This window comes from Pagrus pagrus (genome assembly GCF_965226575.1).
Source record: "Pagrus pagrus genome assembly, contig: HAP1_SCAFFOLD_104, whole genome shotgun sequence".
In the NCBI taxonomy this organism is placed as follows: Eukaryota; Metazoa; Chordata; class Actinopteri; order Spariformes; family Sparidae; genus Pagrus; species Pagrus pagrus.
Genome location: NW_028175359.1, coordinates 20,739 through 35,582, shown reverse-complemented (window position 1 = coordinate 35,582; position 14,844 = coordinate 20,739). Strand labels below are relative to the sequence as shown.

General features: G+C 36.9%; 1 protein-coding gene across 2 annotated transcripts in view; it reads right to left on the bottom strand.

The window, feature by feature from the left end:
- Positions 1-14,844, bottom strand: part of LOC311253984 (uncharacterized protein) — a 40,018-nt gene that overhangs the window by 5,177 nt on the left and 19,997 nt on the right. Inside the window, exon 3 of one of the 2 annotated variants that reach the window (XM_084384412.1) lies at positions 8,556-10,288. The exons of the other annotated variant lie outside the window; for it this stretch is intronic. Within the exon in view, the coding sequence (XP_084240538.1) occupies positions 9,677-10,288 (612 nt within the window). The 3' untranslated portion in view covers positions 8,556-9,676. Of the gene's footprint in view, positions 1-8,555; positions 10,289-14,844 lie in introns of those variants that run through there. 2 annotated transcript variants of the gene reach the window in all.

Here is a 14,844-nt window from a genome sequence, read left to right as displayed (position 1 = left end):
TTCTGCTGTGTATTTCTATTGTGATGTGTTTTTCTACTGTGTATTTCGACTGTTTGCTATGTATTTCTTGTGTATCTGTATTGTGTGCCGTGTATTTCTAATGTGTGCTTCTATTGTGATGTGTATTTCTACTGTATATTTCTACTGTGTATTTCTACTGTATATTTCTACTGTGTATTTCTATTGTTGTGTATTTCTACTGTGATGTGTATTTATACTGTGTATTTCGACTGTGTGCTATGTGTTTCTAGTGTATTTGTACTGTGTGCTGTGTATTTATACTGTGTATTTCTATTGTGATATGTATTTCTACTGTATATTTCCACTGTGTGATGTTTATTCCTACTGTGTAGTTCTACTGTTTTTTTCTGCTGTGTGCTATGCACAGCTATTGTGTATTTCTACAATGTATTTCTACTGTGATGTGTATTTCCATTGTGATGTGTATTTCTACTGTGTATTTCAACTGTGTGCTATGTATTTCTAGTGTATTTGCATTGTGTGCTATTTATTTCTACTGTGTATTTCTATTGTGATGTGTATTTCTACTGCGTATTTCTATTGTTGGCTCTGTATTTCTATTGTGATGTGTATTTCTACTGTGTAGTTCTATTGTTGGCTCTGTATTTCTACTGTGTATTTCTCTTGTCTGCTCTGTATTTCTACTGTGCATTTCGACTGTGTGCTATGTATTTCTAGTGTATTTGTACTGTGTGCAGTGTATTTCTACTGTGTATTTCTATTGTGATGTGTTTTTCTACAGTGTATTTCGACTGTTTGCTATGTATTTATTGTGTACCTGTACTGTTTCCGTGTATTTCTAATGTGTGTTTCTATTGTGATGTGTATTTCTATTGTGATGTCTATTTCTACTGTGATGTGTATTTCTACTGTATATTTATACTGTGTATTTCTATTGTGATGTGTATTTCTACTGTGTGATGTGTATTTCTACTGTGTGCTATGTATTTCTAGTGTATTTCTACTGTGTAATGTGTATTTCTACAATGTATTTCTACTGTGATGTGTATTTCCATTTTGATGTGTATTTCTACCGTGTATTTCGATTGTGTGCTATGTATTTCTAGTGTATTTGCACTGTGTGCTGTTTATTTCTACTGTGTATTTCTATTGTGATGTGTATTTCTACTGTGTATTTCTATTGTTGGCTCTGTATTTCTACTGTGTATTTCTCTTGTCTGCTCTGTATTTCTACTGTGTATTTTGACTGTGTGCTATGTATTTCTAGTGTATTTGTACTGTGTGCGGTGTATTTCTGCTGTGTATTTCTATTGTGATGTGTTTTTCTACTGTGTATTTCGACTGTTTGCTATGTATTTCTTGTGTATCTGTATTGTGTGCCGTGTATTTCTAATGTGTGTTTCTATTGTGATGTGTATTTCTACTGTATATTTCTACTGTGTATTTCTACTGTATATTTCTACTGTGTATTTCTATTGTTGTGTATTTCTACTGTGATGTGTATTTATACTGTGTATTTCGACTGTGTGCTATGTGTTTCTAGTGTATTTGTACTGTGTGCTGTGTATTTATACTGTGTATTTCTATTGTGATATGTATTTCTACTGTATATTTCCACTGTGTGATGTTTATTCCTACTGTGTAGTTCTACTGTTTTTTTCTGCTGTGTGCTATGCACAGCTATTGTGTATTTCTACAATGTATTTCTACTGTGATGTGTATTTCCATTGTGATGTGTATTTCTACTGTGTATTTCAACTGTGTGCTATGTATTTCTAGTGTATTTGCATTGTGTGCTATTTATTTCTACTGTGTATTTCTATTGTGATGTGTATTTCTACTGCGTATTTCTATTGTTGGCTCTGTATTTCTATTGTGATGTGTATTTCTACTGTGTAGTTCTATTGTTGGCTCTGTATTTCTACTGTGTATTTCTCTTGTCTGCTCTGTATTTCTACTGTGTATTTCTCTTGTCTGCTCTGTATTTCTACTGTGCATTTCGACTGTGTGCTATGTATTTCTAGTGTATTTGTACTGTGTGCAGTGTATTTCTACTGTGTATTTCTATTGTGATGTGTTTTTCTACAGTGTATTTCGACTGTTTGCTATGTATTTATTGTGTACCTGTACTGTTTGCCGTGTATTTCTAATGTGTGTTTCTATTGTGATGTGTATTTCTATTGTGATGTCTATTTCTACTGTGATGTGTATTTCTACTGTATATTTATACTGTGTATTTCTATTGTGATGTGTATTTCTACTGTGTAGTTCTATTGTTGGCTCTGTATTTCTACTGTGTATTTCTCTTGTCTGCTCTGTATTTCTACTGTGTATTTCTCTTGTCTGCTCTGTATTTCTACTGTGCATTTCGACTGTGTGCTATGTATTTCTAGTGTATTTGTACTGTGTGCAGTGTATTTCTACTGTGTATTTCTATTGTGATGTGTTTTTCTACAGTGTATTTCGACTGTTTGCTATGTATTTATTGTGTACCTGTACTGTTTGCCGTGTATTTCTAATGTGTGTTTCTATTGTGATGTGTATTTCTATTGTGATGTCTATTTCTACTGTGATGTGTATTTCTACTGTATATTTATACTGTGTATTTCTATTGTGATGTGTATTTCTACTGTGATGTGTATTTCTACTGTGTGCTATGTATTTCTAGTGTATTTGTACTGTGTGCTGTGTATTTTGACTGTGTATTTCTATTGTGATGTGTATTTCTACTGTATATTTCCACTGTGTGCTATGCACAGCTAGTGTGTATTTCTACTGTGTAATGTGTATTTCTACAATGTATTTCTACTGTGATGTGTATTTCCATTGTGCTGTTTATTTCTACTGTGTATTTCTATTGTGATGTGTATTTCTACTGTGTATTTCTATTGTTGGCTCTGTATTTCTATTGTGATGTGTATTTCTACTGTGTATTTCTATTGTGATGTGTATTACTACTGTGTATTTCTATTGTGATGTGTTTTTTTACAGTGTATTTCGACTCTTTGCTATGTATTTATTGTGTATCTGTACTGTTTGCCGTGTATTTTTAATGTGTGTTTCTATTGTGATGTGTATTTCTATTGTGATGTCTATTTCTACTGTGATGTGTATTTCTACTGTATATTTCTACTGTGTATTTCTATTGTGATGTGTATTTCTACTGTGATGTGTATTTCTACTGTGTGCTATGTATTTCTAGTGTATTTGTACTGTGTGCTGTGTATTTTGACTGTGTATTTCTATTGTGATGTGTATTTCTACTGTATATTTCCACTGTGTGCTATGCACAGCTAGTGTGTATTTCTACTGTGTAATGTGTATTTCTACAATGTATTTCTACTGTGATGTGTATTTCCATTGTGCTGTTTATTTCTACTGTGTATTTCTATTGTGATGTGTATTTCTACTGTGTATTTCTATTGTTGGCTCTGTATTTCTATTGTGATGTGTATTTCTATTGTGATGTGTATTACTACTGTGTATTTCTTTTGTGATGTGTTTTTTTACAGTGTATTTCGACTCTTTGCTATGTATTTATTGTGTATCTGTACTGTTTGCCGTGTATTTCTAATGTGTGTTTCTATTGTGATGTGTATTTCTATTGTGATGTCTATTTCTACTGTGATGTGTATTTCTACTGTATATTTCTACTGTGTATTTCTATTGTGTGCTATGTATTTCTAGTGTATTTGCACTGTGTGCTGTTTATTTCTACTGTGTATTTCTATTGTGATGTGTATTTCTACTGTGTATTTCTATTGTTGGCTCTGTATTTCTACTGTGTATTTCTCTTGTCTGCTCTGTATTTCTACTGTGTATTTTGACTGTGTGCTATGTATTTCTAGTGTATTTGTACTGTGTGCGGTGTATTTCTGCTGTGTATTTCTATTGTGATGTGTTTTTCTACTGTGTATTTCGACTGTTTGCTATGTATTTCTTGTGTATCTGTATTGTGTGCCGTGTATTTCTAATGTGTGTTTCTATTGTGATGTGTATTTCTACTGTATATTTCTACTGTGTATTTCTACTGTATATTTCTACTGTGTATTTCTATTGTTGTTTATTTCTACTGTGATGTGTATTTATACTGTGTATTTCGACTGTGTGCTATGTGTTTCTAGTGTATTTGTACTGTGTGCTGTGTATTTATACTGTGTATTTCTATTGTGATATGTATTTCTACTGTATATTTCCACTGTGTGATGTTTATTCCTACTGTGTAGTTCTACTGTTTTTTTCTGCTGTGTGCTATGCACAGCTATTGTGTATTTCTACAATGTATTTCTACTGTGATGTGTATTTCCATTGTGATGTGTATTTCTACTGTGTATTTCAACTGTGTGCTATGTATTTCTAGTGTATTTGCATTGTGTGCTATTTATTTCTACTGTGTATTTCTATTGTGATGTGTATTTCTACTGCGTATTTCTATTGTTGGCTCTGTATTTCTATTGTGATGTGTATTTCTACTGTGTAGTTCTATTGTTGGCTCTGTATTTCTACTGTGTATTTCTCTTGTCTGCTCTGTATTTCTACTGTGTATTTCTCTTGTCTGCTCTGTATTTCTACTGTGCATTTCGACTGTGTGCTATGTATTTCTAGTGTATTTGTACTGTGTGCAGTGTATTTCTACTGTGTATTTCTATTGTGATGTGTTTTTCTACAGTGTATTTCGACTGTTTGCTATGTATTTATTGTGTACCTGTACTGTTTGCCGTGTATTTCTAATGTGTGTTTCTATTGTGATGTGTATTTCTATTGTGATGTCTATTTCTACTGTGATGTGTATTTCTACTGTATATTTATACTGTGTATTTCTATTGTGATGTGTATTTCTACTGTGATGTGTATTTCTACTGTGTGCTATGTATTTCTAGTGTATTTGTACTGTGTGCTGTGTATTTTGACTGTGTATTTCTATTGTGATGTGTATTTCTACTGTATATTTCCACTGTGTGCTATGCACAGCTAGTGTGTATTTCTACTGTGTAATGTGTATTTCTACAATGTATTTCTACTGTGATGTGTATTTCCATTGTGCTGTTTATTTCTACTGTGTATTTCTATTGTGATGTGTATTTCTACTGTGTATTTCTATTGTTGGCTCTGTATTTCTATTGTGATGTGTATTTCTACTGTGTATTTCTATTGTGATGTGTATTACTACTGTGTATTTCTATTGTGATGTGTTTTTTTACAGTGTATTTCGACTCTTTGCTATGTATTTATTGTGTATCTGTACTGTTTGCCGTGTATTTTTAATGTGTGTTTCTATTGTGATGTGTATTTCTATTGTGATGTCTATTTCTACTGTGATGTGTATTTCTACTGTATATTTCTACTGTGTATTTCTATTGTGATGTGTATTTCTACTGTGATGTGTATTTCTACTGTGTGCTATGTATTTCTAGTGTATTTGTACTGTGTGCTGTGTATTTTGACTGTGTATTTCTATTGTGATGTGTATTTCTACTGTATATTTCCACTGTGTGCTATGCACAGCTAGTGTGTATTTCTACTGTGTAATGTGTATTTCTACAATGTATTTCTACTGTGATGTGTATTTCCATTGTGCTGTTTATTTCTACTGTGTATTTCTATTGTGATGTGTATTTCTACTGTGTATTTCTATTGTTGGCTCTGTATTTCTATTGTGATGTGTATTTCTATTGTGATGTGTATTACTACTGTGTATTTCTATTGTGATGTGTTTTTTTACAGTGTATTTCGACTCTTTGCTATGTATTTATTGTGTTTATTTATTTCTACTGTGTATTTCTATTGTGATGTGTATTTCTACTGTATATTTCCACTGTGTGATGTTTATTTCTACTGTGTATTTCTACAATGGATTTCTACTGTGATGTGTATTTCTACTGTGTATTTCGACTGTGTGCTATGTATTTCTAGTGTATTTGTAGTGTGTGCTGTGTATTTCTACTGTGTATTTCTATTGTCTGCTCTGTATTTATACTGTGATGTGTATTTCCACTGTGTATATCTGTTGTCTGCTCTGTATTTCTATTGTGATGTGTATTTCTACCGTGTATTTCTATTGTGATGTGTATTACTACTGTGTATTTCTATTGTGATGTGTTTTTTTACAGTGTATTTCGACTCTTTGCTATGTATTTATTGTGTATCTGTACTGTTTGCCGTGTATTTCTAATGTGTGTTTCTATTGTGATGTGTATTTCTATTGTGATGTCTTTTTCTACTGTGATGTGTATTTCTACTGTATATTTCTACTGTGTATTTCTATTGTGATGTGTATTTCTATTGTGATGTGTGTTTCTACTGTGATGTGTATTTCTACTGTGTATTTCGACTGTGTGCTATGTATTTCTACTGTGTATTTCTATTGTGATGTGTATTTCTACTGTATATTTCCACTGTGTGATGTTTATTTCTACTGTGTATTTCTACAATGGATTTCTACTGTGATGTGTATTTCTACTGTGTATTTCGACTGTGTGCTATGTATTTCTAGTGTATTTGTACTGTGTGCTGTGTATTTCTACTGTGTATTTCTATTGTCTGCTCTGTATTTATACTGTGATGTGTATTTCCACTGTGTATATCTGTTGTCTGCTCTGTATTTATACTGTGATGTGTATTTCCACTGTGTATATCTGTTGTCTGCTCTGTATTTCTAAAGTGTATTTTGACTCTGTGCTGTGTATTTCTACTGTGCATTTATATTGTTGGCTCTGTATTTCTACTGTGTATTTCGACTGTGTGCTATGTATTTCTAGTGTATTTGTACTGTGTGCTGTGTATTTCTACTGTGTATTTCTACTGTGATGTGTATTTCTACTGTGTATGTCTATTGTGCACAGTAGAAATAAAGAGCAAACAATAGAAATACACAGTAGAAATACACATCTCAGTAGAAATACACATCACAATAGGAATACACAGTAGAAATACAAATCACAGTAGAAATACACATCACAATAGAAATACACAGTAGAAATACACTTCACAATAGAAATAAACATCACAATAGAAATACACAGTAGAAATACACAACACACAGTACAAATACACTAGAAATACATAGAACAGTCAAAATACACTAGACATACATAGCACACAGTCGAAATACAGAGTAGAAATACACATCACAATCGAAATACACAGTAGAAATACACAGTAGAAATACACAGCACACAGTATGAATACACTAGAAATGCATAGCACACAGTCGAAATACACAGTAGAAATACAGAGAAGTAAAGAGAAATACACAGTAGAAATACAGAGCCAACAATAGAAATACACAGTAGAAATACACATGACAATAGAAATACACAGTAGAAATACAGAGCCAACAATAGGAATACACAGTAGAAATACAGAGCCAACAATATAAATACACAGTAGAAATACACATCACAATAGAAATACACAGTAGAAATACACAGAGTCAAAATACACTTTAGAAATACAGAGCAGACAATAGAAATACACAGTGGAAATACACTTCACAGTATAAATACAGAGCAGACAATAGAAATAAACAGTAGAAATACACAACACACAGCGCAAATACACTAGAAATACATAGCACAAATTCGAAATACACAGTAGAAATACACATCACAATGGAAATACACATCACAGTAGAAATACACAGTAGAAATACACAGCACACAGTGCAAATACACTAGAAATACATAGCACACAGTGGAAATACACAGTAGAAATACAGAGCACACAGCAGAAATACACTAGAAATACACATCACAGTAGAAATATACAGTAGATATAGATCACAGTAGAAATACACAGTAGAAATACACAGCACAAAGTCAAAATACACTTTAGAAATACAGAGCAGACAATAGAAATACACAGTAGAAATACACATCACAATAGAAATACACATCACAGTAGATATACACAGTAGAAATACACAGCACACAGTACAAATACACTAGAAATACATAGCACACAGTCGAAATACACAGTAGAAATACAGAGCAGACAAGATAAATACACAGTAGCAATACACATCACAATAGAAATACACAGTAGAAATACACATCACAGTTCAAATACACATCACAGTAGAAATACACAGCACACAGTGCAAAAACAAAAGAAACACATAGCACACAGTCAAAATACACAGTAGAAATAAAGAGCAGACGATAGAAATACACAGTAGAAATACACATCTCAGTAGAAATACACATTACAATAGAAATACACAGTAGAAATACAAATCACAGTAGAAATCAGAATCAGAATACTTTATTAATCCCTGGGGGGAAATTGTTGTAGTTCCAGATGCTCCATGCAAAGCAGAGATAAAATACAGCATGAATGGAACAAGAGATAGATATAAATGCAATAGTAAAGTAGACAACAAATAAAATAAAATAAAATAGAAAAATATAGTAGACAATCTCAATCTCAAGTGTACAATGACCACTCCAAGTATGTACATATATACAGTGCAATAAAAAATATGGCATATGTGAAATATACATAGATACACATATATATACATATATAAATATATATATATATATATATATATATACATAGCCATTTGAGTCCGATCAGAGGGAGGAGTTGTAAAGTTTAATGGCCACAGGTAGGAAAGACTTCCTGTGGCGCTCAGTGGTGCACTTTGGAGCAATTAGTCTCTCGCTGAAGATGCTCCCACAACGTCACTGGCCTTCCTGATCAGCTTGTTGAGTCTGCTGGCGTCTGCTATTCTCAGCCTGCTGCCCCAGCACACAACAGCAAACAGAATAGCACTGGCCACCACAGACTCATAGAACATCCTCAGCATAGTCCGGCAGATGTTAAAGGAGCGAGCCTCCTCAGAAAATATAGGCGGCTCTGTCCCTTCTTGAAAAGGGCATCAGTGTTCTTAGTCCAGTCCAGTTTATTGTCTATGAACACCCCCAGATATTTGTAGTGTTCAACAATGTCCACAATAATGTGGCATAAGCCCCAGGATGGAAACTGGGGTCACTGGTTTCCTGGTTCTCCTCAGATCCACCACCAGCTCTTTAGTCTTTGTTGTGTTGAGCTGCAGGTGGTTCAGCTCACACCATGTGACAAAGTTGTCCACCACAGTCCTGTATTCAGCCTTGCTGGTACATCCAACAACAGCAGGGTCATCAGAAAACTTCTGAAGATGGCACGACTCTGTCTGGTAGCTGAAGTCCGTGGTGTAAAGGGTGAAGAGGAAAGGAGAGAGGACAGTCCCTTGTGGGCCCCGGTGTTGGTGACCACAGCATCTGACACACAGTGCCGCAAGCGCACGTACTGTGGTCGGCCAGTGAGGTAATCCACAATCCAGGACACGGGGGGGATCCACCAGCATCGCCGTCAGCTTGTCACCCAGTAGAGCAGGCCTGATGGTATTGAAAGCACTGGAGAAGTCAAAGAACGTGACCCTCACAGTGCTCCCCGGCTTGTCCAGGTGGGCGTAGACACGGTTCAGCAGGAAGATAATGGCATCCTCGACTCCAATCCGGGGCTGGTAGGCGAACTGGAGGGGATCCAGGTGCGGCCTGACCATAGGCCTGAGCTGCTCCAGGACGAGTCTCTCAAGGGTCTTCATGATATGTGACGTCAGTACCACCGGTCGGTAGTCCGAGAAACCACTGGGCTGCGGCGTCTTTGGCACTGGAACGAGGCAGGACGTCTTCCATATCACAGGGACCTTCTAGAGGCTAAGGCTCATGTTGAAGACACGATAAAGCACTCCACAGAGCTGTTCGGCGCAGGCTCTGAGAACCCGTGGGCTGACACCGTCAGGGCCTGCAGCCTTACCGGTGGGGAGTTTGCTCAGCTGTCTCCTGACATGAAGCGGTGTAAACAGTGCAGGTCGAGGAGGGGGAGAGTTGGAGTCCATAATGAGAGGAGGCCAGGTAGCATGGGAGCCAGAGGAGGTGTGAGGAGTGGGGGATGGGTGTGAGGTGCTCAAGAAGTTGGGGGGGGTCTGAAGCCACGACAATAGCATGTGAGAATTCACCGGGTAGCCTACATAGTAGGGACGGAGACCCACAGCTAACAGTTCAATATCCGGGCTGCAGATGGGGTCTTTGATAGTGATGTGACCAGGATTGCACCACCTGTTGTTCACATAAACAGCAAGCCCCCATCCTTTGCGCTTACCGCTCATAGTGCAGTCCCTGTCAGCCCAGACAGTGTGGAAACCCTCCATGGAAACATTGTGGTCATGAACATCCGTGTATAGCCATGACTCCGAGAAAATCATCAGACTACATTCCCGGTATTCCTGATGATTCCGGGTTAGCGCTGAAAGTTCGTCCATCTTATTCCCCCATTGTTCAACAGAACAAGTAAGATAAAGAAAAAAGGAGAAAGTTGAACACAAAGTTAAAGTTAGCAGGAGCGACTGGAACAGGCTGCATACACTGCGGCGCATGCGCATAAAGACACATCACAATAGAAATACACAAATACACATCACAATAGAAATACACAATAGAAATACACAGTAGAAATACAAATCACAGTAGAAATACACATCACAATAGAAATACACAATCAAAATACACAGCACACAGTACAAATACACTAGAAATACATAACACACAGTCGAAATACACTAGAAATACACATCACAGTAGAAATACACAGTAGAGATATAGATCACAGTAGAAATTTATGACAGGCCGTTTAGGAAATTATTCATATTTGCTCTCACACACACCACTATACTCATACACACGCGCACATACCACTATACTCTCTTACACACACCAGTATACTCATACGCACACACTAGTATACTCTCTTACACACACTAGTATACTCAAGCACACACACCACTATACTGTGTATGAGTATACTAGTGTGTGCATGAGTATAGTAGTGTGTATGAGTATACTAGTGTGTGCATATGAGTATAGTAGTGTGTGTAAGAGTATAATAGTGTGTGCGTATGACTATAATAGTGTGCGTATGAGTATAATAGTGTGTGTGTGTATGACTATAATAGTGTGTGTAAGACAGTATAGTAGTGTGTGTGTGTGTGAGTATAGTGGTATGATGAGGATTCAGGTGAAAGCAAATGACCGACAGAGAGGGTCTCAACCATGGTCTCAACCATGGTCTCAAGCAAGCAGTTGACCTCCTAAATAACATATTAAATGACAGACAACTGCTAACAACAATGTCGGAGACACAGAGAGTTTCATCAGCAACATCCCAACCACCAGCCGTTGACGAGGAATTAAAGCGTCTTTTTCGGCCAGGATCTAGTAGCAGCAGTGGAGCCTTTCGGGCTGGTTCAAGTAGGCCTAGTGGCAGTGGAGCCGCTAACGGACCCCGCTACCAAACACAAAGGTGTTTTGGTGGATGGGCATCAAAGTCCAGGAGGAGGTAAGTTGAATGAATAACATTTATTTATCCTAAGTTTCATAGGCTATCGGTATCTGTTTTTATTTAGGCTGACTGTTGAAAGACGTGACAGGCTATGTATAAAAAATGAATGCTGTTGTAGTACTCTGTCTGAGTGGTGAAACGGAGTCCAACGTCGCTAGCGGCTACATTTGATTGGTGAAACGCAGTCATGTGAACGAGCATCTGTAGGAAGTACCTTCGTCAAAACAGAAACAAACACATCGTGCATTGTTGTTTGATAAATGACTTATAACCTTGTTGCAAGGAGAGTGGAGGCTCCTTCCACACTGTGGCTGAAAACCAAACCTGCAATCAGAGCCTCTGACCCGGTGTCACAGCTCTCCTCTCGGTGGCACAGAGTCCGCGAGAGAGCAAGTGAGAGAGTGTGAGTGAGTAAGGAACAAATGTCTACCAACTTGTATAGTAGAATTAAAAAATAGGCATTGTGAGGACCTTTTTCCTGGTCCTCACTAGAGAAATGATTGTTTTATGATAAAGTCTAGTTAGGTTTACAATTTGGAAAAGATTCAGTGCATCTCTAATTCAAAAAGTTGAACTTTAATAGTCTACCTTTCATTGCACATCACGAAATATTCCAAACCTTTTTTGTTTAAGTCTGGATGGTTATGGCATATAGCTCACATTACAGAAAACAATTTAAAAAAGGATTCAGACCTGAACTGACCTAAGACGCCACAAATCGATTGATGATTTATCATTATAATAAACATGCTCTGAAAATGCGTGCGGCCCACCTATCTGACCATCCTATCTGGCCGATAGGCAGCCAGGTTAGGTCAGGCCAGGTTAGGTGGTCAGATAGGTGGGCCGCAAATGCTTTGTAGATTTAGAAGACTTCTTTAGAGTCAACCTCATAGAATCAGGTCCAAATGGGTTAAAATACAAAAGTGTCAACCTTCTGATAAATATGTTCATTTTTGCACTCAATACTTTGTTGAGGCCTGTTTTAGAAAAAATTACTGCATCACTGGGTGTGGTACGGAACTGATCAGCCTGTGGTACTGCTGAGGTGTTCTAGAAGCCCATTATGCTTTGATAGTGACCAACGCGTTGTAAACTTGTAGATCGGCTATTTTCCGACTATTGTCAAGCTATTTTTGATGCCTGTAGGGGCGGCTGTAGCTCAGGAGGTAGAGCGAGTCGTCTAGTGATCGGAAGGTCACTGGTTCAAATCCCAGCTCCCCCGAGTTACATGTCAAAGTATCCTTGAGCAAGATACTAAACCCCAAATTGCTCCTGATGAGCAGCTGGTGCCTTGCATAGCAGCCTCCGGCATCATTGTATGAATGTGTGTGTGAATGTGGCATGTGTTGTAAAGCACTTTGAGCTGTCCAAGAGGACTGGAAAAGCGCTATACAGGGTTCCCACACATTTTCATGGACAACATTTCAAAACTTTTCCATGACTTTTCAAGGACCCATAATAACATTTCCATGACCATTCACAACCTATATAAGTACACGAACAGAACTGTATAGTATACTTTACTCCAACTGTTAATTATTGTATGAAAACTAAACAGTAAACCTTTCTAAATCTCTAATAGTTGGTTATGTTCGTATTCACTTAAAATACTTTTTGACATTTAACATGATAAATATTGTACATAAAATATAAAAAGCAGAGGCTAATTATGTTTATGTTGATATGGTTTCAAGTAACTACTCCTGCCCTCCACATGTGCGCTGAGATTGCTTGCATAGTTAAAACACATAGCCTCATCTCTTCAAAAGATCTTCAGGTTAACAGTACAATCAGACACATAAGCTTCTTGTGTCATGAAATACATTTTCCATATTAAATTCAGATGTTTGTACTGAACTACTGTTACACTATTCAAAGGTCAATTAAGTATGAAAAGCATGGATTAAAGCAAAGAAAAAATCTTTTGACTGAAATGTTTTTTTTCGAGCTGCAGCCAAGTCATATTCCCAATTTGTAATTTGTGAAACATGTAACAGGGCACGTTACTTGACACGTGCTAAAAAAATAAGATAAGATTTACAGCCTCACCCCACACCATATTCTCTAATGCAGACATCAAGTTTAAATATTTGACCAACAGTGTTTTACAGGAGGATGATCTGAACAGCTGTTCTATTCACACTTAAAATGTTTTTTGTCTTTTCAATGTAATTTTCAATCTATGAAATCAATCTGTGCCCTTTGTTTTGCCAAGCTTCTCTCAAGTTTTACTCTTTCAAATAATCAACCATCTACAGAACTTTTCAGTACGCTATTTTTCTACTGCTTCTTCTCATCATCATCATTAATTATTATTAATAATATTGTTTAAAGTGAGCCTCTTATCGTTTAAATACATCATACAAGCAGCAACTTTTGCAGCCTTGTCAGTCTGATGGCGAGTTATCTTTCTGTCATCACTAGCATACTGTTAATAATCAAAGAAGCTCTGAGGCTTTGTTCTATATGTTATAATACAAGATTTAAGCATTGAGCTACAATCAGGCAACATTCATGATTCTGTACAGTCAAACTAACCAAAAACTTCTTATTGATCATCATTATAAAGTTTCAGGGTGTTCCTGTAACCATGGTAACTCACGGTGCCAGAGGGGAGGGAGAGACGCTGAATGAAGCCATTTACACAGATACACTGCAGACAAAGTCCAGACTATAGTTGTTATTTCACACATGTAGCACACAACAGGAGACTCTCTGTGTCAGACGAGTTCTCACGTGCTGACTAAACTCAGCTGATAACGTAGCAGCGCGACGAGTCCTTGCTAGCTAAGCAGCTAAACTTTAGCGCCGCTCCGTGTTCAGATCCCGCCCTGTGTGGGTCACTGCACTGTCATTGGTCAGGCGTGCACACGCCGTTAACGATACAATTGGCTGTAGAGTGTGACAACCTGTCAATAAACATCAGCCAACAGTTCCTCCGATCTACATTGATCTCACAAGTCACCTCTGTGAAGTCTGAATGATGGAAATCCGTCATAGCGACGGAGAACTTTAATCCATGGAAAAGTGTATTTTTTGATAAAGACAGGAAGAGAGGCTTTAGGCTTCAGGCTTCAACTGTCCAATCAACAAGCTTAATGTTTTTCTATGAACTGACGGCGCTAAGCTACATGGACTGAGTTATGCCCTATTGACAGAATTAATGTAACGTTGATGGCAGACGTATTGCATCGATATGTTGCTACACTGATATAGATTGGCCTACCGATGTTACATGCTACGTAGACAGAATTGGCAAGATCAACATATATGCCACATTTAACTCTCTTGTGGGAATCTGCAGCCTCTGGGTCTGCAGAGATATACTATTGTTACAAACCGCTAATGACAAATCCTACCGTTCCTGCCGTAATGTTACATTACATGGGAAGTTATCCACTGTAACAATTAATTTAATTTCACACAACAAAATTCCATAACTTTTCCAAAACTTTAAGGAATTTTACTAATTCCATG